A 27,019-nucleotide genomic window follows, 5' to 3' on the forward strand; every position below is an offset into this window, starting at 1 on the left:
ATGTGTCTTCAAATTTCCCATGACATGACTGGCAGGGATAGTAGTAAATCTCAGGCAAAACTTGGAACTTGTCATTGCTTCTATTTCTCTCACTTGACTTCCAAGCTCAGGAGTTAGATGGAGATTGGGGACGGGGAGTACTATAGTTTGGACTCATCCAAAAGAAGACCATGAGATAAGGATTTGAGTGCAAGTGGTTTATTTAGGAGGTAAAGGGAATATTGATGGGGGAGTGGGGAGCGAGAAAAAGAAAATAAGGCATTTCTTCTTCTTCTTTCTCACTCATTCCTCATTAATTCACTGTGGGGGAATGATACGAGATGGAGCTGGGGAAGTAGGCAAAGTCTGGATCAATCAGGATCCTTTTTATGCTATTTTAAGTAGAATGGATTTTATTCTTAATCTGGTGACAAGTCATTGAAATGTTTATGAAGAGGGCTAATGGTATGATTTAAGTTTTAAGAGAAACACTTTGGGGTGTGGACTTGAAGGGACAAAAGAAGAAACAAAAGGAAACTATTATGGTGGTTCTAGTGGGAGATGATGGTGGTATGCCTGGGTGGTGGCAGGCCGTGGGAGAGAATAAGATGGATTTGAGACGTGGTTTGTTATAGTGCCAGATTGAAAGAGGGAAGAAGTGTTCCACTTGTCAGAAAAGATGCCAGAGATTTTTTGGTATGAGCCAGTTTGAATGCTGTTTGTTTCATGATGGAAAGAAGAGGTGAATTCTGGAGTGATGATCAAGAGTTCTGTCTTGGATGTCTTCAACTCAGTGAACCATCAGAATGCATATGTCAGGAATGTAGCAGAAGGATGCTAGGCTTTGAGACTCTCACTTTGAAGTCATCTACACATAAATGACATTGAAAATTTAAGGACTAGAACAATCACTTGGAGAGACTGTAATTAAGGAAGAAAACAGGTTCAGAGCCAGAACTCTGGAAATCCAACACTTTAAATCTGATAGAAGAAGGGAAGCTGGGAAAAGAGACTGGGAAAGAGTAACCAGAATAGGATGGAAACTAGAATGTGTGGGGTGGTAGATTCTCTGATACTTTTCCTTTCAAAAGATGAAGGCTTAATTTACCTCCCCTCATGTGGATCTCTACTTAGCAACCAGCTTCTAACAGAGTTCTGTAGGAGTAATGGAGGGTAACTTCTGGGATCAGGACACAAAAGGCACTGCAGCTTCTTCCTTCTTCTCCTTTTGAATTAGATACTACAGGAGAAGTCGGTTATTATTTTGTGAAGATACTCAAGCAGCCCTATGGAGAAACCACATGGAAAGGAGCAGAGGCCTCCTGCCAACAGCCAGGAGAGTGTGCCATCTTGGAAGCAGATCCTCCAGCCAGAGTCAAGCCTTCAGATGACTGTAGCATTGGTCAACAGCTTGACTGAAATCTTGTAAAAAACACCAAGCCCTTTTGCTCTGAGCCTAAAACTGCTTTAAATAAAATAAAACCTATTAAGAAATTCCTGATCTCTGTTCAGCTAAGCTGCTTCTGAATTCCTCACCCACAGAAACTATGTGAGACAGTGACTATTGTTTTAAGCTACAAAGTTTTGAATTATTCTATAGCATACTCATAGATAACTAATATATGCAGTGCCCAGAAACCAAGCAAAGGGAATACTGAAGAGTGAGATGATGATCTTTGTAAAGATATTTGCAGTTTTGGTATTTTATTTTATTTTTTGCAGTGCTGGGGATTGAACCCAGAACCTAGCACATGCTAGGTAAATGCTCTTTCACTGAGCTACATCCCAAGCCCTGCTTCAGTATTTTGAGTTTTGATTTTACATTTGTATTTATTGAATCTGAAACACTGTGGATTATGAGCATGCTATCATTATGAGCATTAGGAAAGACAAAATGCTACCAATTAAACTAAACTATGGTTTATTACCTTAATGATAATTCTGTGCTATTGTGTCATAATTTTGTGCATGAATTTTGTGCTAGCTTTAAAGAACACAATGGCCTAATTTGCTTCCTGTTACTCTCAGAATGAAGTCAAAGCTCTTTGGTTTGATATACCAGGCTCCTCACAGCCTGGTTCCAGTCTGTTTTCTTTGCCTCTGACAGCCCCTGGGCTCATGACCACTGGGCTTGTGTGGGCAGTCTACTCTGTTTCTTGGGATGATGCCTTCCTTCTTCATTATTTTTGCAGGGATGTATCCATCCACCCATTCATTTATTCCTATGCAAAACCTACTACCAGTTAGGCACTATATTACTTGCTTTTTCCCCCTCCCACATTTTATACCTGTGGACTTACATGTATCCATAAAGATAGTTTAAATGTCATGCCCTATCTTCAAGTTTTCCTGACTCTTGCAGACAGACTCAATTTGTCTCTTCCTTGTATTCTATAAGTGTTTTATGAATGTTTTATATATGCAGATAAATATGTACAACACACATTCATTCCTTTGAAATAATCCATTCATTATTCCTATATAAATAACATTATTTGCCTCTTCTTCATCTCCTTTCTTTAGTCATTCATTTACCCATCATATTTTTTTCAACACCTACTATGTGCCAGGTACTGGGCTAGAAGCTGGAGTTATAATGCTCCATACTGACTCTTCCACCTAAAAACAAAAGACATTTTTCTGGCCCTACAAAGTTGTCTAGTGGGGGAGGCAAATAGATACATCTCTCTGGCATTCAGGAGAATGTTGGGACATGTCAGCTGCTCTGTTAGTGTTGATGAATTGGACTGAATCAATTTCAACACATTTTAGAATATTTCTTTTTCATAATTTTAAACCTGAAGATTTAGAGTTGTTTGAAACTGATAACTGACCTGGTAAGGTAATTGATGAAACTGGAAGTATAACTGATCCCTCTATACAAATTACTATATTTGATGGAAAGTGATTTAAATATTCTGGGAAGATAACCATAGCCTTTAGATATGCTAGTTATTCACTATGAAATCCTTGGCAAATCAACATAACCAATATTGCTCTTGAAATCCAGTTTACTTATCTGTAAAATTAAAAATGTGATGTGAAACTTACACATACGACATGTGATCTGTAATTTACACTCAACATTGTGAGTGGTATCCCAATATCTATTCTCCCTTTTTGTCTTACTGAGAACCCTATTATATAGCCACTCAGAATAAAGGTTGCATTTACTTTGTGAGTCATGACCATGGAACTAAGTTTGGGCCAATGGGATATAAGCAGATGTGCCATGTGCAATTTCTAGGATATGGTTGTAATAAGAGGAGCAATGTTCTTTATATTTCCTCTTTTGGGCCAGAATATGAACATGATTTCTGGAGCTCAAGAAACCAACTTAGGCCAGGAGGGGAGAGCCTTTTGATGGAGCACTAAGATGGCAGCAGACTTCCTGGATGCCATACCAGTCCTACTGCCACTCCTATGTGTGAGACAAATACATGTCTATCTTGTTTAAGCCAAGGTTCTGTGGATTTTCTATCACAATCAATTTTGAAGAATTAAGAAGCATCATTATTACACTCACTAGCTACTATAAGCTCTCTATTCCTCTTCTTTTTACATTTCCTGATTCAAAACACCAATGTTGAGTGATTTATGAGGCCCAGTTTTTCAGTTTGCATGCAACTCAAAATCAAGATTAGGTGAGTGAAATTTGATTCTTTGGCTCCATGAAGTGTCTATCTTTTTTGAACTTGCTTTTGCTTGCTAGGTCTGCCATAGCAAAGTACCACAGACTTGGTTGCTTCAATAACAGAAATCTATTTTCTCAATCCTGGAGGCTGGAATTCACAGCATTATTGTGTAGGCAGGGTTGGTTCCTTCTGAGACCTCTTTCCTTGACTTGAGAATGCTGTCTTCTTCCTGTTTCCTCACATGGTTCATCCTGTGTGTGTGTCTCTGTCATAATCCCCTCTTCTTATAAGGTTTTAGTCATATTCGAGAAGGGCCCCCCATAATAGCTTTATTTTAACTTACCCCATTGGGGACCCCATCTCCAGATACAGTCACATTTTGAGGTACTTGGAATTAGGGGATTCAACATATGGATTGGGGGACATAATTTAGTCCATATCACCTTAGGACAACTGCATGTCCTGTTTCCACTGTCCCCAAAGGAGTTTATGTTCTAGAAATTGTCACTAGGAGTAAGAGTTCCTCAGAGGTAATTCCCTGTCTCACCAGGTCCGTGAAAAATGGGTGCATTGTGGTATATGGCCAATCTCATTTCTTGATAACCAAGAGCTTCTCCATTGGTGAGAGCCTGCTCTGCCTTGTGTACATAGTAGGCTGAAAGTGTAGAACCCCCTCCCCAAAGCCCTCAATTAATAACTGATAGGAGTATAAGTACCCTAGCTCCCATGTCTTCAGAAGGGATAACTGAGGCTCATGTCCAACTGTTCCCTAGCAGGATTAAGTCATAATGGTAACTTAATAAAAAAAATTTGTTTTATGGCATTGAGGATCAAATCCAAGGGGCATATACGTACACTGAGCTATATCCCCAGCCCTTTCTAATTTGTATTTTGAGACAAGGTCTCACTAAGTTACATAGACTGTCCTTCAACTTGCAATCCTCCTGCCTCAGCCTCCTCAGTAGCTGGCATTACAGGTGAACAGCCCCATATCCAATGGTAACTTATTTTTATATTTTTCTGTCACATTTCCCCTCTTCCATATCAGAACTTCCTAATTAACAACCTCACAAATTAACAACACAGTCTGTTTCGGGGAGAATACAAACTTAGAGAGGAAGGTGGTGGTGTTAAGAGGGGGAACATACTCTACACGAGTCCATTGATTATAACGGACTAGCATCAAGTGAAGCAGGATCACTAGTGATGATGTGTGAGCAAGCACTTTGCAAAAATGCCTGCTTTTCTGTATTCTTTTTTTTTGAGGAAATAAATTTAATATTGGAACATCACTGACTGGTCTTAGAGTATAAAACCAAATCAAATGCAGTTTGTAAGAAATCACCTACTTTCTTCAAGTTTCTCTGTCCCTTTGCTTGTCAAATGGATACAATACCTAATTCTTTGGTTTGCTGAAATAATTGATTGAAATAATATTGAAAAGGATTACCATAGGGTCTCAATATCTATTGAATGCCAATCTGATTTAGGGAGACCAGATGATATACTTATGATTTTGGGGGGTATATATCTACAAATTCTGGTTGTAAGAATATAGAGATGAATGACATGACAATAATTAAAAAATCACTAAAATTGTATTAAAAGATGAAATATAGCCCATAAAAATGGGAGTGACAGATTCATAGCTCAGACTTCCTGTGGAAGGCTGAATCATGCCCCCTCCACTGAAAAAGATGTCCAAGACCTAATCCCTGGGATCTGTGAATTTTACTTTATATGACAAAAGGGACTTTGCAGATGTGATTGAGGTAAGAATTTTGAGATGGGGAGATTATCCTAGATTATATCAGGTGGGCTTGATTATCCTAGATTATATCAGAGGTTCCTCTTAGAGGAGGACAAAGAAGATTCAGAGAGAAGACAAGGTGACAAAGGAAGAAGAGATTAGAGCAATGTGGTCACAAGCCAAGGATTGTTGGCAGACTCTAGAAGCTGAAAGAAATGAGAAACAGATTCTCCCCTGCAGACTCCAGAAGGAACCACTCCTGCCAATGCCTTAATTTTAGCCCCATAAGACTTATTTAGACTTTTGACTTCCAGAACTATAAGACAATAAACTTGTGTTGTTTTAAGCCATGAAGTTTGTGGTAATTGTCATGATGGCACTTCCCTAACAGGGCTCTGAGAAGAACTGATTCCTCATGTAGTGTGTTGTTTGCAGTAAGCAGGCCTCTCTCTGTGAACATGGCCCCTTAGCATGAACCCAGATGTTCCCTCATCTCTCACATGAATTTTATTTGAATTCAATAGAGAAAAAATGTATCACAGAAATATGTTGCAAGTAAAGAGTTGTTTACTTCATCTCAAGAATACAAAGTAAAATTAGCAAAGAGGAAGGGGATCAGGTAGGGGGTTGGGTGTAAGGTTAGGTAATAGGGGGTAGAAATGATCAAAATATCTCATATATGAATATGACATAATGAAACACATTATTTGTTTAATAATAAAAATTTGGAAAAAAGAACATCAAAGTTAACACCATTTATCTTATGTGCCCAAGGCAAAAAAATTTGCAGTGTCTGGATCAGGAGTGCTAGAAATGAAACTCAGGTTAATAAATATTCTAGATCAGCATTGTCGACTAGAAATGTAATAACTACATGGCATGCAATTTTTTTCTAGTAGACACTTTTTAAAAAATGTAAAATAAGTGAAATTTATTTTAGTAACTTTTTTTATCCAATGCAGCATATTCACAACATTACATTTCAAAATGTACTCAATGTAAAATGATTAGTGAGATATTTCCTATTCCTTTTTTCCATACTAAGTCCTGAAAATCTAATGTGTATTTTACACTTATAGCACATCTCAACTTGGGCTGGCCATATTTCAGGTACTCAATAGTCACCTGGATCTCCTGACTATCATATTTGCTGTATCAGCAGGTCCAGAGCATCTAAATAGCCTAAATACCAAAGAGAATAAAAAAGTATAAGGCAAGTCAAATTCTGATACTTAAGAGCAGGTAAATGCATACAGTGAATGAGTTATTCATTTGATGAATGTTATTTGTTTCCCAAAACTAGCTCCATTTAAGAAGCATATGATTTTTCAGGTATAGTGTGTCAATTAAAAGCATTGGTTAAATAAATAAATAAATAAATTCATGCTTATGTTAGAAATCTGTCCCAGTCAATTGTGAAATATTGGGAAATAACTAGTATGTGTACTTTGTAGTAATGGGTGCCTTGCCTTCTCTGTACATGTCTTGTCCTTGAGGTGAAGTCTGGAGTTAATTAAATATGGTCCCTCAGCAGTTTCCAAAGAGCAACCACTTGACATTACAGAGCATGTTCAGCATATAACAAATACACCAGCTCATGAACCCAATACTGTAAAGAAACCACGCTTCACATCTTGAAAACTGCAGAACTGCAGAATCCTGACATGGATTTTTTTTTTTTTTGGTTTATTGGGGTCTTTTTGCCTTTTAATTTAATTTAGTGGAACTTTGAAAGTGAAGCTTCTGGCAGTTGTTTTGCCTGTCTCTAAAGAACTATTATCTCATCTCCAAGAGCGCTTGGTTTTTCTTAAGTGGGCTTTCCAGCAAGACAAGAACCTCCAACATTCAAGGAAAATGTGATCACGAGCAAATTGCATCTGCTTACATTTTTATCATGGGAAGAAAATTGAAACTTGCGACCATACATTCTAAGAACCTGGTTTGAGGTTTGTTCCGTTTGAACTTCAAAATCCCTTAATACCAAGACTGACTCTGATGAAAGATTTTTTCCTGTAAGTCAAACAAAGTCAATCAGGCTCACCTCTAAGAAGCCTGAGCCAAACCAAAACTCTTATCCTGTTCTAACCAGAAATCAGCACTGAAATATCTCACTCAGCTGGGGGAGATCCTACCCCTCAGGGGACTTTGAACCATATCCGGAGAGGTTTTTTTTTCCTTGTCACAGCTTGATGGTGGGTGTCAGGGTTGTTACAGGCATCCAGTGGGTAAAGGTCAGGGATGCTGCTAAACATCCTATAAAGCCCAGGAAAACTGCTACCCCAAGCCTCAACAAATAATTATCTAGCCCAAACCAAAAGGTGGAGAAAACTTATGTTAGCAGACACCTAAGAAGAAAGCAAGAGTTTACAGCCAGAGAACTAGGAAACCTTTGTCCTATGTCTTTTCTAGAAGGCTGCCCACCTTACTGCATTGATGAAGAGCGGGGATGGTGGGCCACACTGTCCAAGTTTGCATATGGGATCTATCACTTACTGGTTGTGCCTCTTTGAACAAGTTACTGGACGTCTCTGTGCCTCATTTTTCTCCTCTACCAAAGTAGTTATGGGCATTTGGTGAATTCATAGTTCTAAAGTGCTAACTTAGAACAGTACCTGGTCTACATATGTAAGAGCATTTGCTAAGAGGTTTTGCAGATCTCTGGAAAAATAAATTTCAAGGCTCAGAAATTCTATGGGCAGTAAGGAAGTAGCTTCAGATCCTGATTGCTGTAGCAAGAATGAGAATAGTTGTCATCTGACAACCATCTCTTTTCTTTCCAGTTCATCAACACTAATCAGAAGCCATCCAAGAGAGGAGCCCAGCAACATGGCAGGCTACCTGCAAGAACAGGGAAGGCTTAGTCTCTTTCCCTCCTTCCCCAGCAAAACTATCGACTGTCGACCAGTTAGTGCCCTTCGGACACAGTGGAAAACACAAAACTGCGCAGGTAGAACCCACTCAGCCACACACATGGAGACACTCACACACCTGCTGCTACTGTAGACGTCTGCAGACCACCGTGCCCGCAAACACCGACGGGACTGTGTGCAAAGCCTCCCTCCTCCTGTAACCCGCCCCAGGGACCCTTGCAGCCAGGTAGGGCTCAGTTGATTGAAAGGCAACTGGATGCAAAGCTCCACCAAAGGGGCACGAGGAGGAAAGAAAGCCCGTGGGTGTCCCAGGCCTGACATCCTGTTTACATCCCGTCGCATAGACACCCACAAACGTGGGGGTTCCTGGAGGGATGGGTCACAGAGAAGGAGCTGCAAAGAGGACGTTCAGGAGGGGGCAACCAGATACTCACCTGGCCGCGTTCCCTAATCCACCTGCCACCCAGGGGAGCAGCAGCGGGAGCGCGAGGCCCCAGGACGGCTGCATGTAGGCAGGGTCGTCCCTCCTTCCTCCTGCGCCCCTCGGAAGGCGTCTGCTGGGACCCGTACGCAGCGGGACCGCTGCCTCCTCTCTCTTCGGAGGTTCGGGGCCTCGGCTGTTCCCGTGGCTCCCGGGTGCTGTAGCGATCGGGGAGGGCGCTCGCTGCTGCTAGTGGCTGGGCAGCCCCGGTTCCTCTGCGGGTGAAGCCCGCGGGGTGAGCGAGGGAGGGCGGGGCGGGCGCGCACATCTGGCTGGGACCCGCCTCCAGCACGACAGGCGCGTCCTCCGCAGTCTCAGTTCCCCCAGAAACTTTCCCCAGACTCAGTTCACTTCATGGTTGTTGAGGTATATTTTGGGGACCGGACACGTCGGTGATACCTGAGTTGGAGGGATTAAGAATTTAATTGGGAAATCAACGCTGGATCAAGGGTTCAGGTTCATAATGACGGGTTATCTCACTTTTGTTTAGGTTTTCTTACTCTGCCAGGTTTTCTTCCACAAACTGTATATCATGGGATGGTAGAGCTGGAAGGTCACCAAGTCCTGTGCAGCTCAGCCATTTGACAAGTGATCTCTCCTGGTCATTTGTAACAGCATGCTTAGATGGAACCCCAAATGATATTGAAATACAGTGACCAGTGCAGAAACCAATGGCAAAAAGAGGGATGACATATGAGCTCAGAGAATTCTTTTGGTTACTGATGCATGCTCTTTGTTCTGACAACTTATTACAGTAGAAGGAATGATTGGTTCCCTCCTCCTTCTCCCACATCCACACCCTTGGCTTCATGGTGGTCAGAGCCCCTGGCTTCACACCTTGGCTTTGGACTTGGCTGTGTTACTTGCTTGAACACATGATATAAGGGCAGAAATTGCAATGTTCCAGTTCCAAGCCTAGGCTTTAAGATACTTGAGCCTCTATTGTGGACATGGGAAGACTTTTTGCCAGTTAGTTGAGTGGCCCACGGAGGATGAGGAACAGATAGAACAGAGCTACCCAGTCAACTTGCAGGTCTCTAGTTTGAAGTACAGCCATTCAGTGGACCCTAGTAGATATCAGCCAACCCTAGATGTGCGAATGAGTGGAACTAAAGTTAGAAGCACAAACCAAGCTACTGAGGCTTACTGGGATCATTTCTTACACAGAAATAGCTCTCTGATACACCTGTGACCTAGTGTTAGGAATAAAATGAAGACTATAGAGAAAGACATTTGTCTTCATTTTAAACTTGATTCAATTTTATGGGCATATATATGCCTTAATTCTGGTGAGAAGTAGGGCTGGATAAGATTCTTACTGCAGATTCTTGCTTTGTATCATATTATCAGTGCAAGCCATGTTTAGTTGGGTCCCTTGTTTTACCATTGGAGGCATCCCCATGGATTCAGAACTCTTGGTCAGTAAACAATCAGAACACTGAGCTGTTTCATAACTAATCATGACAGGCATTGTCTTAAACACTTTATATACATTATCTTATTGAACATCCACAACTCTATTATTTGGAGACTATTAGTCCCCTAGTTTGGAAGGTCAAAAAACTGATAGAGCAATTAAGTGGCTTGCTCAAGGTCACATAGCTAAATTTGTAGAACCAGCTTGGAAACCAAGACTCTTTTCCAGTGGGCTCTGCTGCTGTTATGTCAATCTTTTCTGTTGTTTTTGTTTTGATCTCCTTACTCCTTGGCAGTGTCATATGTCAAAAGAGTCTCCTGAGCCAGGCAATAAGATGATTTCTTCAAAGTTCTTACCAAAATCAAAAGGAAGGGATGTAAGATATGAATTCTATACCTGCAAATATCTTAAAGAAAATAGAATGTAAAATGTATCTTAGTATGGATTTCCCCACAAGCAGACACCAAGGCAAGGATTCCAACTGAAGTAGGTTATTCTGTAAGTACAGACAGCACTGGTAGAGGAGTGAGGGAGTGAATCAGGGCAGAAGATAATTATCAGGCATGTATTAAGTTATCATGGGCAACTGGAGTTTCACACTGCTGGGGACCTCCCAGAGCTTGCATGGAACATGCATCTCCAAATGAATTTATCCCTCAAATGAGGAAACTGGGGTATATATATCATTTCCATCACTGCCTGACAGCTTCAACCTGGGAGCTGATCCCAGGACTTCTGCCTTCTGTGCTGAGGGCAGAGCTAGGGGCATACAGTCAAAGCCCTCAGGCAAAGGACTGTAGATACTGACTATGGAAAGCCCTACTGAAATGTAGGGACTGAGAGGACAAGAGCAGGATGGCACATTGACTGCCACATAATATCTAGAAATTGAATTGAAAATTATATGAGTTTTTGCCCATATTACTTCTCCCTAGATATTCAGATACAAGCAAATTCCTCCTTCAAATGAACCATTATTTTAAAAAGTCCTAATTAAACATTATTAGCCTAAAATATGAGGCTCATCCTGCCTTCTTGGGCATCATATACAAGGATCAGAATGGCATCTTGCATTAATGTTCATCTGTTGGGTTCTAGCTATAGTTTCAGCAGTTTGACACTGTTTCTGGCTTTGTTTTTCAGAGCCAAAATCTATTCTGTAGGCTTAAGGAGGTGATGAGCATTACAACAGATAACTTCAGAGGAGGTCAAACACTTCTCAGCCAATCCACCTATTATTTCCTGGAGGGAGCTGTGGACAAAGAAGCTGTCATTTAGTGTGAGGAACAGAGAAGGAACCTGGAAATGATGTGTTTCCAGGTGAGATGTCAGATACAAATTGCCACCTGGACGCAGGTGTTTTTAATAACCACACAGGTGCTGCTGACTTTGAAGAGAAACTTGGCAACTGCTCTTTAGGGGGTCTACTCTGTTCTACAAAGGAAAAATGATCTTTGATCAGAATCTCATAAAATTGTCTGCATCTCGGGCTGCATTTTTTTCCCCAATCTATTTCCACTCAGCCCCCTGCATGAAGCAGGTGTGATGGTATTTTTTCATGCTTTCTGAACACACACATGCATAACTTTTAATAAATGTGCCTGGCACTGAAATGCAAAAATTATTTAAGTGGCCCCCAGTGTTGCTCATGCTGCTTGTCTGAGGACCATACTTAGGGTGGTGAGATTTAGAGGTCACCTGGATTGGTGGTTCACAAGTTGAGCTGCACATTTGCAAACTTTGGCAGTACCAATGCCTGGGCTATGGCATGGGCATGGACACTTGCAGCAAGTTTCCAGGCTATCTAATGGAGAGCCACTAATATGAACCAACAGTCACATTTTACAGCTGAAAAACTCAGTCCCAGAGTGAAAAAGCAAATTTATCCAAGGTCTCAACACAGAATGAGTTAATGTCCCTGTGTTTCTATCACATAGTCCTCCTACTCATACTTCATGATGTTTTCTTGATCACCATTCCTACTGAAGACAAAATGGCACTGCTTAATTCTTAATATTTTATGTTCACCATAGCTCAGCACCATATTCTAGAAATGCATGTGTTTTCCCAGTCTGTTTTTTCCATCTCTTCTTATTCAATGAAAGAAGTCAATGAAGAAGTGTATAAATCTTAATGAAGATACTGGACTTATGGATATGAAGGTCTGTCTTGAGGTATACATTGATTTTTTTCTTCCTGTGCTCTGTGATAGAAGAAAATTCACAATAACTTTATATTTCTTTCCTTCCTTTCCTTTCCTTTCCTTTCCTTTCCTTTCCTTTCCTTTCCTTTCCTTTCCTTTCCTTTCCTTTCCTTTCCTTTCCTTTCCTTTCCTTCCTCCTCCTCTTTCCCTCTTTCTTTGATCTTTCCTTTCTTGTTTGCTCACATATTTATTGGGGTCCTAGTCAGTGTCAGGCCCTGTGCATTGCAGTAAGGGCTACTTGATGGACAGTTCATGTTTCTTTAGTCTCCCTGGCATAGTGGGCTGGACAACCTAACATGTAGTTTATGGAAAGTTTGAACTTCTTTAGCAATATGATTCTTACCTTTCAGTGTAGAAAAAACTAAGGCAAAAGTAAATGGGGAAAAATGATAGCTTGGTAAAATTTCCCTTCAAATTTTGGTAACCCTTAGAACTCTGCACTCAGAAATTGAGAAAGAGAAGGAAATGGATGCTTGTGAAGTGATTTTTATAAGCCAGATATTTTATAGAGTAACTAGTGACTATTAGCAACACTTTTATGGAAGCATTATTACCCCCATTTTATAGATGAGGAATGTGAGATTTAAAGCAGTCAAATATCTTGTCTAAGATTATTTAGCAATGTAATGGAAAAAACATGGGTTTTGAAGTCATAGATTAATTTTGCCACTGGATTTCATTCTTTATAACAGAAATATGTAAATTGGTAGTAATATTACAGTAGGGTCAATTCATCAGGGTGCATTCTAGTGAGGGGCAACATGGTTTACATCTGATTTTTAAGGGGGCCTATAACTCTTTAAATGTCACTACTAAAGAGAAATATCCCCTTGCCTGTGAATGAAATCTCATTGCCTGTATGTTAGCTCCCTTGACTTTTGACCAAATTCGTAAGTTTCCAACTGAAGGCACTCAAGGGGCAGGGGCTTTTCTTTTTGTCTTGGGGGTTAGGCAGGATTATAACCTGAGTCCATCCTGTGGATTTCCTTCTTGATCTGTGTATAAGTATACTTTGCTATTTTTTCTGTTCATCAGTGAATGTAATAACTTGACATACCACTGTCTATTTATTTTTCCTACATAAATCCTACACAATGATTTGTGAGACCTCAACCCAGGCAACCCAGTTTAGACAAGCCTTAAAAGCAAATACTCTTACTCAAAGTCTCTCCAACTTAATTTGAGAAAGTTTGGTTGAGAAATGTTCTGTGGACTGTAAATTAGGAACTGCATTTGTAATCCTCTCACTTTTTAAAAAAGAATAAAAAACAGTAAAATTAGCTAGAATAAAATTCTTTCCTTTTTAATGAAAATATACATATTACCATTTTAGAAAGTTTTTACATAAGGTTTATAGGCTTGTTCATTTCTTTAACAAACATTTATTTTTACCTTGCCAATCATGTGCTGGACACTCTGTTTGGTTGGAATATAAAGATGAATAAGACATAATCCTTTTCCCTGGGTGGCAGAAATGCAAACATATTATTACAATTAATGATATAAGTGTTAACAGAAGTATTTCAGGGTGCTGTGGAAACAAAGAAGGAAAAAATGCAATTCTTTGTATTCTACACATTTAAATGTTTGTCCCTGTTTTATCCCTTACTTTCATAAATCACTTAATAAAACAACTTTTGGATGGCAAAATTTTTAGAAAGTAGGAAAACTAGAGAATTACATTCTTTCAGATAATGACTTGCTACAGACACATTGTTCCAATACACAGAAGTTCTGCTATTTTCAAGTAGAGCTAAAAATTAAGAGAATCAGGATTTAGCTCAGGGATCTACTAATGAATTTCCTCAACTTGAATGGATCAGTTCACCTCTTTGGGGCTTATTTCTCTCTCTCTCTCTCTCTCTCTCTCTCATCTATATTTTCAAAAGATTCTAGATTCTTAAGTGTCTTCATCCAAAGTTCTGTGATTGTAACATTTTATTTGGCAGAAAGGTGGGGAAAAATCAACTATGACCCCAAATCTTGTATTTGAAGTAACAAAGTTGGATTAATTTCAGTAAAGAAGGAATGTTGATCCAATGAATGAATGATACCCTCACCCATTTTATTAACTAGTTTTTACAATCCTATTGAGATGGTTTGCTTCTATAGTGTTTTGTGCTCTATGGCTCACTCATTCTAGGCCACAGCTGACTCAACCAGGATGGATATTCTGGACATATTGTTCCTGTCAAGGAATGTGGAGTTTGGACACTAAGAACTATAGTCAGTCAATGGAGAGGGGTGGGGGTGGGGCTGAAGAATTGTGATGAGAGAAGTTAAAGGTGTATTTAAGCTAATGCCAGGGCAGGGGACTGATGGGGAAGCAGGAGGGGCCAGGCCATATGGGCAAGAAGAGAACTAATGCTCAGGGACTGGGTAACCCCACATATATCCATATCTGGGCCTGTATTTGTATATATATATATATATCTTTATATATTTGTATTCAGAGAAATTTGTATATCTGTCTAAATATTTATAATTCTATCTCTATATCTATAAATATATCTCTGTAACTATCACTATATCCATACTGTTATACCTATACAGCTCTATAACTATGTATCTCTCTCTCTCTAATTATTCTCTCTATAACTATATCTCTATATCTCTATGTCTCTTTCTGTATCTTTATAACTCTATCTGTATCTATGGGTATGTCTATAACTCTACCTCTATCCATATATCTATACCATTATATGTATCATTATATCTTTTTTTTTTTTAAAGAGAGAGTGAGAGAGGAGAGAGAGAGAGAGAGAGAATTTTTTAAATTATTTATTTTTTAGTTCTCGGCGGACACAACATCTTTGTTGGTATGTGGTGCTGAGGATCGAACCCGGGCTGCACGCATGCCAGGCGAGCGCGCTACCGCTGAGCCACATCTCCAGCCCTATATCTTTATCTTTATATCTGATGTTACCTATATTGCTATGCCACTATCACTGCACCTATATTTGTATAATTATATCTCTTTTGCTATAACCACAACAACATATATATGTCTATAACATATATATATATATATATATATATATATATATATATATATATATATGTCTATTTCTCACTCTGTGTCTATCACTCTCACTACCTCTGTACCTGTCTCAAGTTAGTTTTGTGGTCCTTCTCTTCCATTAGGCCGGTATCTACTAGCTGTCCTCCATCTCTGTGAGAGTCCCTGAATTCTTTTAATATATTTCCTTTGAAGGTGAGCTAGTTTGAATGAATTTCTGTTTCCTGCCTCCAGAGGAGTCCTGACTGGAAACTTTCTTTTTGCATAGGCTAGCCAGCTGCACTAACTATTCAAGCAAAGGGAGGAAGAGATCCACTTACAGAAAACAGAATTTTACAATAGAAAAAAATGCTCAAGATCATGTGGCCTAGACCTCCCATATTACAAATGGGAAATCATACAGAGAGGGCTCAGTTGCAGCCTGGAGTTGGTATTCAAGTATTATGTGTAGAAAGATATGAAAATGGGGATAGAACGACGCTACCTGGTCAGTGTTATTCCTAACACCTCACTTTATATTCATCAGGAAAACATAAACTGCAATTCTTGCATTGAAGAATTGAAAGCCCGAGTTTCACACCCATGGACTTTAAAACCTATTGCAGTAGATGCTATCAGTGCCCCCCCATATCTTCTTGTCATTCTCCACTGATTGCCAAGTGCTTACCTGAACACTTGCAACTCTGAAGGATTTTTAATCTCTGATGGCAGCCCTAAACCAACGATGGACAGGGATTTTATGACTAAATATCCACCTCACCTCTGATTGAGTTCCAGGCACCCATAGTGGAAACTTGCTTGGTAATTCTCCCTTTACTGGCTTCCTCTCCTTCCCTTCCCTTCCCTTTTCTCTATTTCCTGGGATTGCCTTCCAAAGTACCTTCTGGTACTTACCTCCTTGCCTCTGAGGAAACCCAAAAAAGACACCTATATATACTAATAGAAATAATTTCCATATGAACATTGAACTACTTCTTTTTTATTGATTTCAAAAAATAAATGACAGCAGAATGCATTATGATTCTTATTATACATGTATACCACAATTTTGCATATCTCTGTTTGTATATAAAGTATTTTGACACCCAATTCAGGTCTTCATACATGTACTTTGGATAATGATGTTCGTCACATCCCACCATCCTTGCTAATCCCCTGCCCCTTCCTTTCCCTCCCACCCTTCTGCCCTATCTAGAACTCATCTATTCCTCCAATGCTCCCCCTCCCTACCCCACTATGAGTCAGCCTCCTTATATTATTCGGCATTTGTTTTGTTGAGGATTGGCTAACTTCACTTAGCCTAATCTTCTCCAACGCCATCCATTTACCTGTAAATGCCATGATTTTATTCTTTTTTATTGCTGAGTAAAATTATATTGTGTATATTTTTTATCCATTAATCCATTTTTTTAAAATCCATGAATCCACTGAAGGGCATCTAGGTTGGAGTTTAGCTATTGTGAATTCTGCTGCTATACTTCTTATAGTAGATTTGGAAGGGAATTTCTTTTTAAGCCCATTTATCCTAAATTCTATTGATTGCCTGAGATCTGAGGTTCCTCATGACCAAGTTGAGAACTGTGGGCTATTTTGCTTTCCTTTAGATGGATAACTGGCTATTTCAGTATGATACATCCATTTCTCCTAGACCCAATGCAACCAAGGGATAAAACCTCTGAGTCTCATCCTCACTCATTCCTTGCTCCACACCTTTCACTTTACTGAATTTGTAAACTTGCAGTTTTTGATTCTGTATGGTGTGAAAATGAAGAAAACATGTCTTTTGAATTTTATTCTTAGTTCAACAAAGTAGACTGTAAATTCTCTAAATGACAGATTTACAATGCATGTAAATTCTAATATTTCATTCTTGGGTCAAAGGCATTGAACTGCTTGTATGCCAGGGATAAGAATTTATGTAGAAATTCTTATGGTAGAAACACGATATGATAATAGTTATATCATTCCTAGATACAATTATCTTTGCCAAACTAAAAAACAATAAGTGTTTTGTTGATGTCAAATAGTATGGATTATGAAAATAAAATGCCCAGTATTTGCCACTGGGTTCTATTAACATCACTAAAACACATTAGATGATTGCACATATTCAGGAATTATAATACAACATAGTCCTGTTGGGAATATTTGGCTTTGCTTGAAGTTCACAGTTAAAAGTTAATTTGGTTTGTTCTTTCATTCAATAAAGGTTCGCTTAATGCCTATCATATGCTGGGCACTGGGAGATGAAGCAGGGGACAAAAAATACTGCTCTAAGAGAATTTCTTTACAATGGGAAGACAGACAAGTAAACAAAATATATAAGTAATATGGCTTATACATCTAACTGTACAAAGATTTTGTTTAAAGTTTCACATTCCTAATTTGGCTTTGTAATCACAGAAAAACAAAATTGGAGATTTTAGTGAAGTTGCTGGTCTGCATTTAGCTTTATTCATCATTTATTTAAACCACATCTGCTTTCTGAAGCATTTTCAAAGCAACATTTTTCTAAAGATTTTTTTTTGTAGTGAAGCATTCATTTGGTCTCCTTTGGATAAATGGGGAGGGGTATTAATTGCAGAATGTATGTCTTGCAAATGGGACTTTGGAGTCCATGCAAAACATCTGTCCAAGGTCTAATATTAATAAATCCTGAATGATCAAGGGATCTTTCAACATTAGGAAATGTGGAAAAATAATACAAGTGTGAACTTTGGCCATAAAGCAGCAAGAGCTATTCTACTTCTCAAAGGAAGAAAAATACTTTTATAATATTGTGCTGAATTGTTCTAGTTTAGGGGAGCTAAGTAAGAATCTCTTATTCCCTATTATTATTTATGAATTGAACCAGAGACTTATCCCCAACCTGCCAGTAGATATTACCAGATGTACATACTACTATTGAAGGGCAGCCCAGCTCCAACATCATAACCCTGAATTTTGCATGACTTATTTTCTTGTAATAGAGTCCCAAGCATGTATTTATGAAATCAAATATAGCTGAACTTCTAAGACTCAGAAAGCAACTGATTTGTCTAAAGCTGCTATTAGTTCTTGGTAAAGGTGAATCATTCAATGACACATTTCTTCATTAGTCTCAGAAGGCCCATAAAAATATTTTGAAGATTTAAGACATTTAGAAAAATTTTATTCTAATTTGAGTTGTGAGAAAAGATTCTCCACATCACCTTTATAGGAAGTGGGTCAAAGTCTGCCATTCATGGTATTATGCAGTGAGTCTCTTCTGGTGTCTTCTTTCTGTCCAACTCAGATTTATTCAAGACCAACTAAGAACTGTTTTCCACTCTTAATCATAAATGTTATAGCCATGAGAAACGATGAATTATAAGACAAGTTTTGGAAACCGAACTTTTAAAGAAGTAGAGCCCCTTTTAATTGGTATTTCCCATCTTTGTTTAGGCTTTCTCTGTTTTACAATATAAAATCAGAGATAGATGGGACCTTGTGAATGATATGAGTCATTTGCACAAATGTGAATACCTAGCTGTATCAAGTGAGATGAGCTAAATTTCTGTTTCTCATTTTCCTAGGAAAAGGAACTTCCACGGTCATTGTGAAGTTAAATGAATTAATATCCTCCCAGCCCTTAGAATAGCATCCAGTACAAGTTAAGCACCACCATGTGTTAGAAGTCATTGGGGTTGAAATTATTAATATTATTATTTTGGTGCTAGGGATTGAACCCAGGGCATTGAGCACACTAGGCAAGTGTTCTACCACTAAGCCACATCCCCAGTCCTGAAGTACTTTTTATGAGAGTAGCAAACTCAGAATGGCGACCAGGGCTTCAGACTTTCAGTTCATTGTTCTTTCTGCAACATCATACTATGATCCATGGTCAAACAAATATGCCATAATGAATTCCACTCATACACATAATGATAATGCAATAATTAAAATAATAATAGAAGAGAGATCGGTAAAGTAGAGCAAATAGAATGGGCAGGGAGGAAGAGGAAGAAAGGGAGGGTACTGGGGAAGGGGATTGAGCAAATTTTATGAGCAAATCATGTATAAATATGGCATAATGAATTCTACTATGATGTATAATTATAATGCAATTATAATTAGAGTCCCATATAAACTTGTGAAACTTATAATAAAAAAGTTGTTACCAGGGATTGAACTCAGGGGCACTCAACCACTGAGCCACATCCCCAGCCCAATTTTGTATTTTATTTAGAGACAGAGTCTCACTGAGTTGCTTAGCACCTCGCTTTTGCTGAGGCTGGCTTTGAACTCATGATCCTCCTGCCTCAGCCTCCTGAGCTGCTGGGATTACAGCTGTGTGTCACTACATCCAGCCAATAAAAAGTTTTTAAAAAATCAACATTGAAGTTGGATTTTGGGAACTAAATCTCCAAGTTATATTGCTGATTAACATAGCAAAGAAGAAAGACTAGTTTTATTCATAATGACAAATAAAAAATCAGTGTTTATTATAAGAATTCTGTTAATGCTTTTTAACATACAAAAGCTTATTAAAAAGACATGTTTCATTTAGTCTTCTGTTTTCTATAAAATAAGAAAAAGAAACTCTCTAGGGCTTCACTCCACAGCTATGTAAGATCCCCAACATTCACAATCATGCCAATGGAGAAACTCAGTACAAAACATGTTTGTGGCATTGTGTGCTGGTGTAGGGAAACATTCTTGCTTCAATGAGAAGCAATGCATTGTTTAGATCACAGTGTCTCTAATTCTCTGATTCTAGCCATTTTTTGCCTTTTTTGGGGGGAGGTGGGTACTGGAGATCTAACCCAGGGGCGCATTACCACTAAGCTATATCCAAAGCCCTTTTTGTTTTTTATTTTGAGGCAGGGTCTCACTAAATTGCTTAGGGCCTTGCTGAGTTGCTAAGGCTGGCTTTGAACTTGTGATCCTCCTGCCTCAGCCTCCAAAGCTGCTAGGATTAGAGGCATATACCACTGTGCCCAGCCTTTTCTTGCTTTTGAAATATTTTGTCTCTGAAAAGTTTTATGACTCTGAAAATTGTAGATGACTGATAGCAACACAAATCATTTTTATTTGTAGATATGTACATCCTGTATTCTCTAAGTTCAAGTGACTTTCCTCTCCCACTGTGGAAGTATCCAGTTTTATCTTCATTTGCACATTGACTTCAATATTCCTCTTCTACTATGTCTATTATTTCATTTTTCCTTTATACTAGTCAAAACATCTTAGTAACCTGGGTGCAGTGGCACATGCCTGTGATCCCAGTGGCTTAGGAGGCTGAGACAAGAAGATTGCAGTTCAAAGCTAGCCTCAACAATGATAAGTCACTAAGCAACTCAGTGAGACCCTGTCTCTAAATTAAATACAAAATAGGGCTGAGGATGTGGCTTAGTGGTTGATTGCCCCTGAGTCCAATCCCTAGTGCCACCCTCCCCCAAAATATCCAAAACACCTTACTAGTTCCCTCAGTAATAAGTAAAATAAATCTTCAATGAGTTCATCTTACATCTTTAGGAGTGTTGATGTTGCCTTTTTGAAAATTATACCTTAATAAAAAATTCAGAGCTAACCAATATATAGTTTAAATGTTTAAAATACATAATACAAAAATATGCAACAAAAGATGTAATTTTAAAATATAATTTCTCTTTGATACCTAGCACATTCCTGTTTGCTGTTACTCTAGTCTTTACTACTTTCATTAATTTGGATTTCAAAACCATTTTTCCCCCACAGTTTATTCCCACTTATCTCCAATAGAGTTTTTAAATTTGAGCAAAACAAAGTATTTTCTTTCTTTCTTTTTTTTTTAAAGAGAGAGTGAGAGAGGGGGGAGAGAGAGAGAGAGAGAGAGAGAGAGAGAGAGAATTTTTTAAATATTTATTTTTTAGTTCTCGGCGGACACAACATCTTTGTTGGTATGTGGTGCTGAGGATCGAACCCGGGTCGCACGCATGCCAGGCGAGCGCGCTACCACTTGAGCCACATCCCCAGCCCAAGTATTTTCACCAAATAGAAATAAGGAAATTATTCATATAGAAATAAGGACATTTAATGTTAAAATGAAGATACCAGGACCACCATGTTGACAGGGGAGGGATATTAAAAAGTAGATGGTAATGACAGTGATAGATTGATTTCTCATCAAAGTAGCTAGAGATGACTAATATGATGTGCTATGACACATGACTAAATCAGTCAGGGTCACTCCAGGTGAACTGGGTTGGCATGAAATAATCACACAAAGACAGAGAAAATACCTTTTGCTTGGGATTCTTCAGTGACAGCTCCTCTGATCCAGCTTCCACAAGGGGGGGAAGAAAAAAAGAGAGAAGGAGGACATTCTGGAGCCCCTTTATATTGAGGGGAAGACACTACCCCAACGAGGGGGGTAAGGTTTCAGGGGGTTGAGTCTAGCTTCCTGAAGGCTTGTGGTCAACAGATTGACTGACATCTTGGAGGCCACACCCATCTAAGGTGCTGTGTGGGGATCATAGGCAGAGCAGTGAAAAGGACACATTCATCTCCAGCCCAAATAGAGAGGCAACGTCAGTCCCAGTCCACTCATGTACTCACGCTCATAGTTCATACACACACACAGCTCATGGCTGGCTTGCTATAATAATATAGCTAGTTGTTATTTTTACTACCATTTTATGTCACTGTGCATGAAGTCAAAGCAATTTTATGGGTCACTGAGATTAATATTAGTTTCTTTGGTGGTGGGGAGGGAGGACTTAGGCCTGATTATATAGGGTGAGTAACTCATCCCAATTACTTGGTGTTGGGTGTGTGGGAGACTCCCCGCTGAAGTTAGGTTTCCATCTTGTCTTGGGAGAACATCACGGAGTCACCCTGCCAATCAGCACCCGCCACGTTGCCTGCACAACCCTTCTTAAACCTAAGCTTGCAAACTCACACTCTCTGCCCTCTTCCTCTTCTTTCTCTCCACTCTCTGCTCTCTTCCTCTCTGCCTCTCCTTTTCTTCCCCTTTGGGCAGCCCTCCAATAAATCTCTTAGTTGAATCTCCATCTTGGGTGAGTCACTGGCCTTTCACTTGGGATTTTTTTGGTTTAACAGTGAAATCTCCCTGTCTTAGGAAAGCTCCCAGTTTGGGAGAAAACTGGAATGATTGGTTACCTCATGTTTGGATCACCAAAAATGCTAATGATATTGAATATAACCATGTTATCTTTTTTTTTTTTTTTTTTTTTTTTAGGAGAGAGTGAGAGAGGAGAGAGAGAGAGAGAGAGAGAGAGAGAGAGAGAGAGAGAGAGAGAGAGATTTTTAATATTTATTTTTTAGTTCTCGGCAGACACAACATCTTTGTTGGTATGTGGTGCTGAGGATCGAACCCGGGCCGCACGCATGCCAGGCGAGCGCGCTACCGCTTGAGCCACATCCCCAGCCCACCATGTTATCTTTTTAATGATCTTCATATTATAGTGGAAAGAGAATGACCTTTGAAATCTGCCCTGAGGTCAAATTCTGGCCCTGCTTCTTACCAGTTAAGTGCTTAGCAATTTCTTAACCTGTCGGATGCTCAGGTTTGGGAGGATACACTACTTGAATCCCAAGATGGTTGTGAATATTATTGCATGGACTCCAAAGATGTTTGTGCCACAGCAAGCCTGCCATGCCATGCCCCATACAAAGTTTCAGAGAGACATTTTTCTCTTTCCATTAATTCTGAAGGAGCAAATAATCCTGGAAGTGCTGCAGTGAAAGGTGCAGGGTGCTGTGCATTTCCCATCAACAAAAGGAAGGCAACTAGCACAATGTAACAACCAGCTTCAGCAGCAGCTCACCTTTGTGGAGGACTATAGGCTGGTTACTAATCTCTGTCCTTTGCTTGAATTAACTAATTTAATCCTCACTCCTCATAGCAACCCTAAGAAGTAGATACTGCTGTTTAACCTCATGTTGCAGGTGAAGAAACCAAGGCATAGTGAGGTTAAGTGACTGACCCAGGATGTCATTGTTAATAAACAGAAGAGCCAGGACTCTGGTCAGGAGACTGGGGACAGGTCAAATTGGAGGGGCCTATATGTGTTTAACAGATGGCTAGAAATATACATTGTGGGTTCACAAAGAAGTTAGATCTATGGTTAAGGATGTGTGGGGGATTTCACAGAGCAGCCATATCTAGGAGGACAGGGGAACAAGGGCAACAGTGATGGAGACTGAGTTGGAAAGAGCATGGAAAGAGAGAAAATAAAAACAAAGAAAATGGCCAACAATGTCAATTTATCCAATGAGATCAAGGATGATAAGAGAAATACTAGTGTTTGGAGGTCCCATGCAAATGTGAACATTTTGTAAACAATCTCTTTGGATTGGTCTGCATGGTATAATTTAACTCAAGCCACACTTGGGTCAGAAATGCCCTGGATTTGAGGAGCCTAGGCTATTTCTTAGGCTGGAGAAACTCCAGAAAGCCTTTCTCTTGTGTAAGCCATGGAGCATCTGGAACCAGGTCTATAATCAGCATGTTTTTGGACTGTGTCATAGCAAATGCTAAGTGTTAAATAAGGATCATTTGATGGGATGCTTTGAGAGAGGACCACTCTGTTTCTGAAAACTCAATAGCTCAAAGCAGGAATAGTGTGATGTTTTAAATTTATATTTTAGAAAATTTCAACACAATGCACAACATATCACTCATATGTCTGTGGTGATACTGGTATAAACAAATCCGTTACAATGCTGGTCAGATAAAATTATAGAACATGCAGTTATGCACAGTACATAATGATTGGCAAAGGCAATAAGTGACTATGTTACCAGTTTTTGTATTTATTGTACTATACTTCTTATCATTATTTGAGAGTATACTTCTTCCACTTATATAAAACATGTTTATGGTAAACCAGTATATAGTGTTACACCAGCAACAGCCTCATAAGTTCTGTGTTGAGTACAACTCTTGATTGCACCAAGAGGCCATATCAAATGATTGATCTTTACTGTCTGACCTCGTGTAAGTACACTCTATGATGTTCACATGACAAAATAGCCTAGGCATGTTTTTCTCAGGGCATATCCCCTTCATTAAACACATGTGACTATATTTTTTGTGTGTGTTGCATTGTTTGTTGGTTGTTTACTAAAAGATAAATTCCATAAGAAATCTGTTCAGCTTGTTCACATATATATTCCTAGAACTTATACAGTATCTGACTCCAGAATTACTGTTGAATGAATGATGTCATTCAAGATTCATTGATTCATTTTTTCCCATTAGTACCTTCTTACTGATTGCTTCATTGACTGTCCCTTTATACAATAGGAGCTCAACTGTAACACTAGGGCAATGCTACTCAAGTGCTGGTCCAGGAACTGCTAGTTGCTTGTCCATGCTGCAATAAGAACCTTGAACTAGAATGTCAATCTTCTATATCACTAAGCACAGTGCTTAATTAGGATGACATTTTACTCATCAGGATAATTTGCAATGGTTTATTTATTGCTAAAATGCCTTTTATACTGTACATCAAGAATAGATGACTTTTATTTTAGTAAATTACCTCAGTGTATAAAAAAGCAAGTTTATGTTAAGTGACTCAGTGTTATAAGTTGTGTATGATACAAAAATTAAAGTTTCACGTTTTACAAATATCAGGCATTCAAAATCAATTGGTGAAAAAGCTGAGAGAAGTTCAAGGAGCCACTAGTGTTTAAATTGCCAGAAGGAATATATGTCTGCAGAAGAATTTAGTGACAAGGTTATATTTCTAGACTTTAGGGAGTTAAAAAGGTTTTTTTTTTTTTGAGTGTGTTTGGCATTGACTGAGACAGGACTGCTGTTTTTAAATAAAGTATTGATTTTGACAGCAGCTCATATTTTATATGTTGTAAAGATGCTATTTTTGAATTTAAAGCTGAGAGCCAAGGAATTTTTTTTTCTTGCATTTACTTCTGGAGAAACACAGGATGGTCCATCACTCTGAAATCCAAGAGAAGATAATGGTTCTAAAAAGACACACTGAAATGTCCTGTTCTGTCTTACATTTGGAGTTGAGAGACTGTGGTACATAGGTATAGGGAGCCTAAACTCACTGGAAAAAAATGCAGGCATTAGAGTTCTGACAGTAGGAATCGAGGGGAAAAAAGTCAAAGGGGAAAAAAAGCATAATATTTGGTAACAAAGTGGATATTAATGATAAAATAAAGGGAAAATGCCAAAGATAAGTGAGCAGTTAGAAAAGTCATCACAATAATATAGAGTAATATAGAGTTAAGTCTTAAATAGGTTCAACTATAGATTAAAGAAACATTCAAAGAGCCACACTCTGTGTGCATCTAGAGGAATGGAAATAGGGTTAAGATAAGGACTTGAAAAAGACATCATGTGCAAAGAATGATCTTTGAGTGGTAAAGTAAATAAAAATTAATTTTTAGATGTTTATGAGAAAAGACCCTGGATTATCCTTAAAAAGCAAAAAAGAAGTCAGATGTGGGGTTGCACACCTGTAATTATAGTGATGCAGGAAGCTGAGGCAGGAGGATTCCAAGTTCAAGGCCAGGCTTAGTAACTTAGTGAGATCCTGTCTCAAATAAAAAAAGAATGGATAATCCTTTTCAGTCTTTAACCCGGCAGTACATTACTTTGAAGAAAAGTGGCATTTATTTCAGAGTGAGAGGGAGCTCTGGAGATAATACCATGCATTTTATCTGATCATAATGGAATGAAACTGGAAAAATCCTGCATCACCTGGAAAATGAACAATATGTTACTGAATGATCAATGGGTTACAGAAGACATAAAGGAGGAAATAAAAAAATTCTTAGAGATAAATGAAAATACAGACACAACATATTGGAATCTATGGGACACAATGAAAGCAGTTTTAAGAGGAAAATTCATCGCCTGGTGGTCATTCCTCAAAAAAAGGAAAAACCAACAAATAAATGAGCTCACACTTCATCTCAAAGCCCTAGAAAAGGAAGAGCAAAACAACAGCAAATGTAGCAGAAGGCAAGAAATAATTAAAATCAGAGCAGAAATCAACGAAATTGAAACAAAAGAAACTATTGAAAAAATTAACAAAACTAAAAGTTGGTTCTTCAAAAAAATAAATAAGATCGACAGACCCTTAGCCATGCTAACGAAGAGAAGAAGAGAGAGAACTCAAATTACCAACATACGGGATGAAAAAGGCAATATCACAACAGATGCTACAGAAATACAGAAGACAATTAGAAATTATTTTGAAAACCTATATTCCAATAAAATAGAAGATAGTGAAGACATCGATAAATTTCTTAAGTCATATGATTTGCCCAGACTGAGCAAGGAGGATACACACAATTTAAACAGACCAATATCAATGGATGAAATAGAAGAAGCCATCAAAAGACTACCAACCAAGAAAAGCCCAGGACCGGATGGGTATACAGTGGAGTTTTACAAAACCTTTAAAGAAGAATTAATACCAATACTTTTCAAGTTATTTCAGGAAATATAAAAAGAGGGAGCTCTGCCAAATTCATTCTATGAGGCCAACATCACCCTGATTCCGAAACCAGACAAAGACATCTCAAAGAAAGAAAACTACAGACCAATATCTCTAATGAACCTAGATGCAAAAATCCTCAATAAAATTCTGGTGAATTGGATACAAAGGCACATCAAAAAAATTGTGCACCATGATCAAGTAGGATTCATCCCTGGGATGCAAGG

General features: G+C 38.7%; 1 protein-coding gene across 1 annotated transcript in view; it reads right to left on the bottom strand.

The window, feature by feature from the left end:
- The window catches only part of Egfl6 (EGF like domain multiple 6), a 60,147-nt gene extending 51,239 nt beyond the window's left edge, over window positions 1–8,908 (bottom strand). Inside the window, exon 1 of the mRNA XM_026395170.2 lies at window positions 8,669–8,908. Coding sequence (XP_026250955.1) covers window positions 8,669–8,742 — 74 coding nt within the window. The 5' untranslated portion in view covers window positions 8,743–8,908. The remainder of the gene's footprint in view (window positions 1–8,668) is intronic.
- Between the last annotated feature and the right edge of the window lie 18,111 nt (window positions 8,909–27,019).

The sequence above is a fragment of the Urocitellus parryii genome, chromosome X (genome assembly GCF_045843805.1).
Source record: "Urocitellus parryii isolate mUroPar1 chromosome X, mUroPar1.hap1, whole genome shotgun sequence".
In the NCBI taxonomy this organism is placed as follows: Eukaryota; Metazoa; Chordata; class Mammalia; order Rodentia; family Sciuridae; genus Urocitellus; species Urocitellus parryii.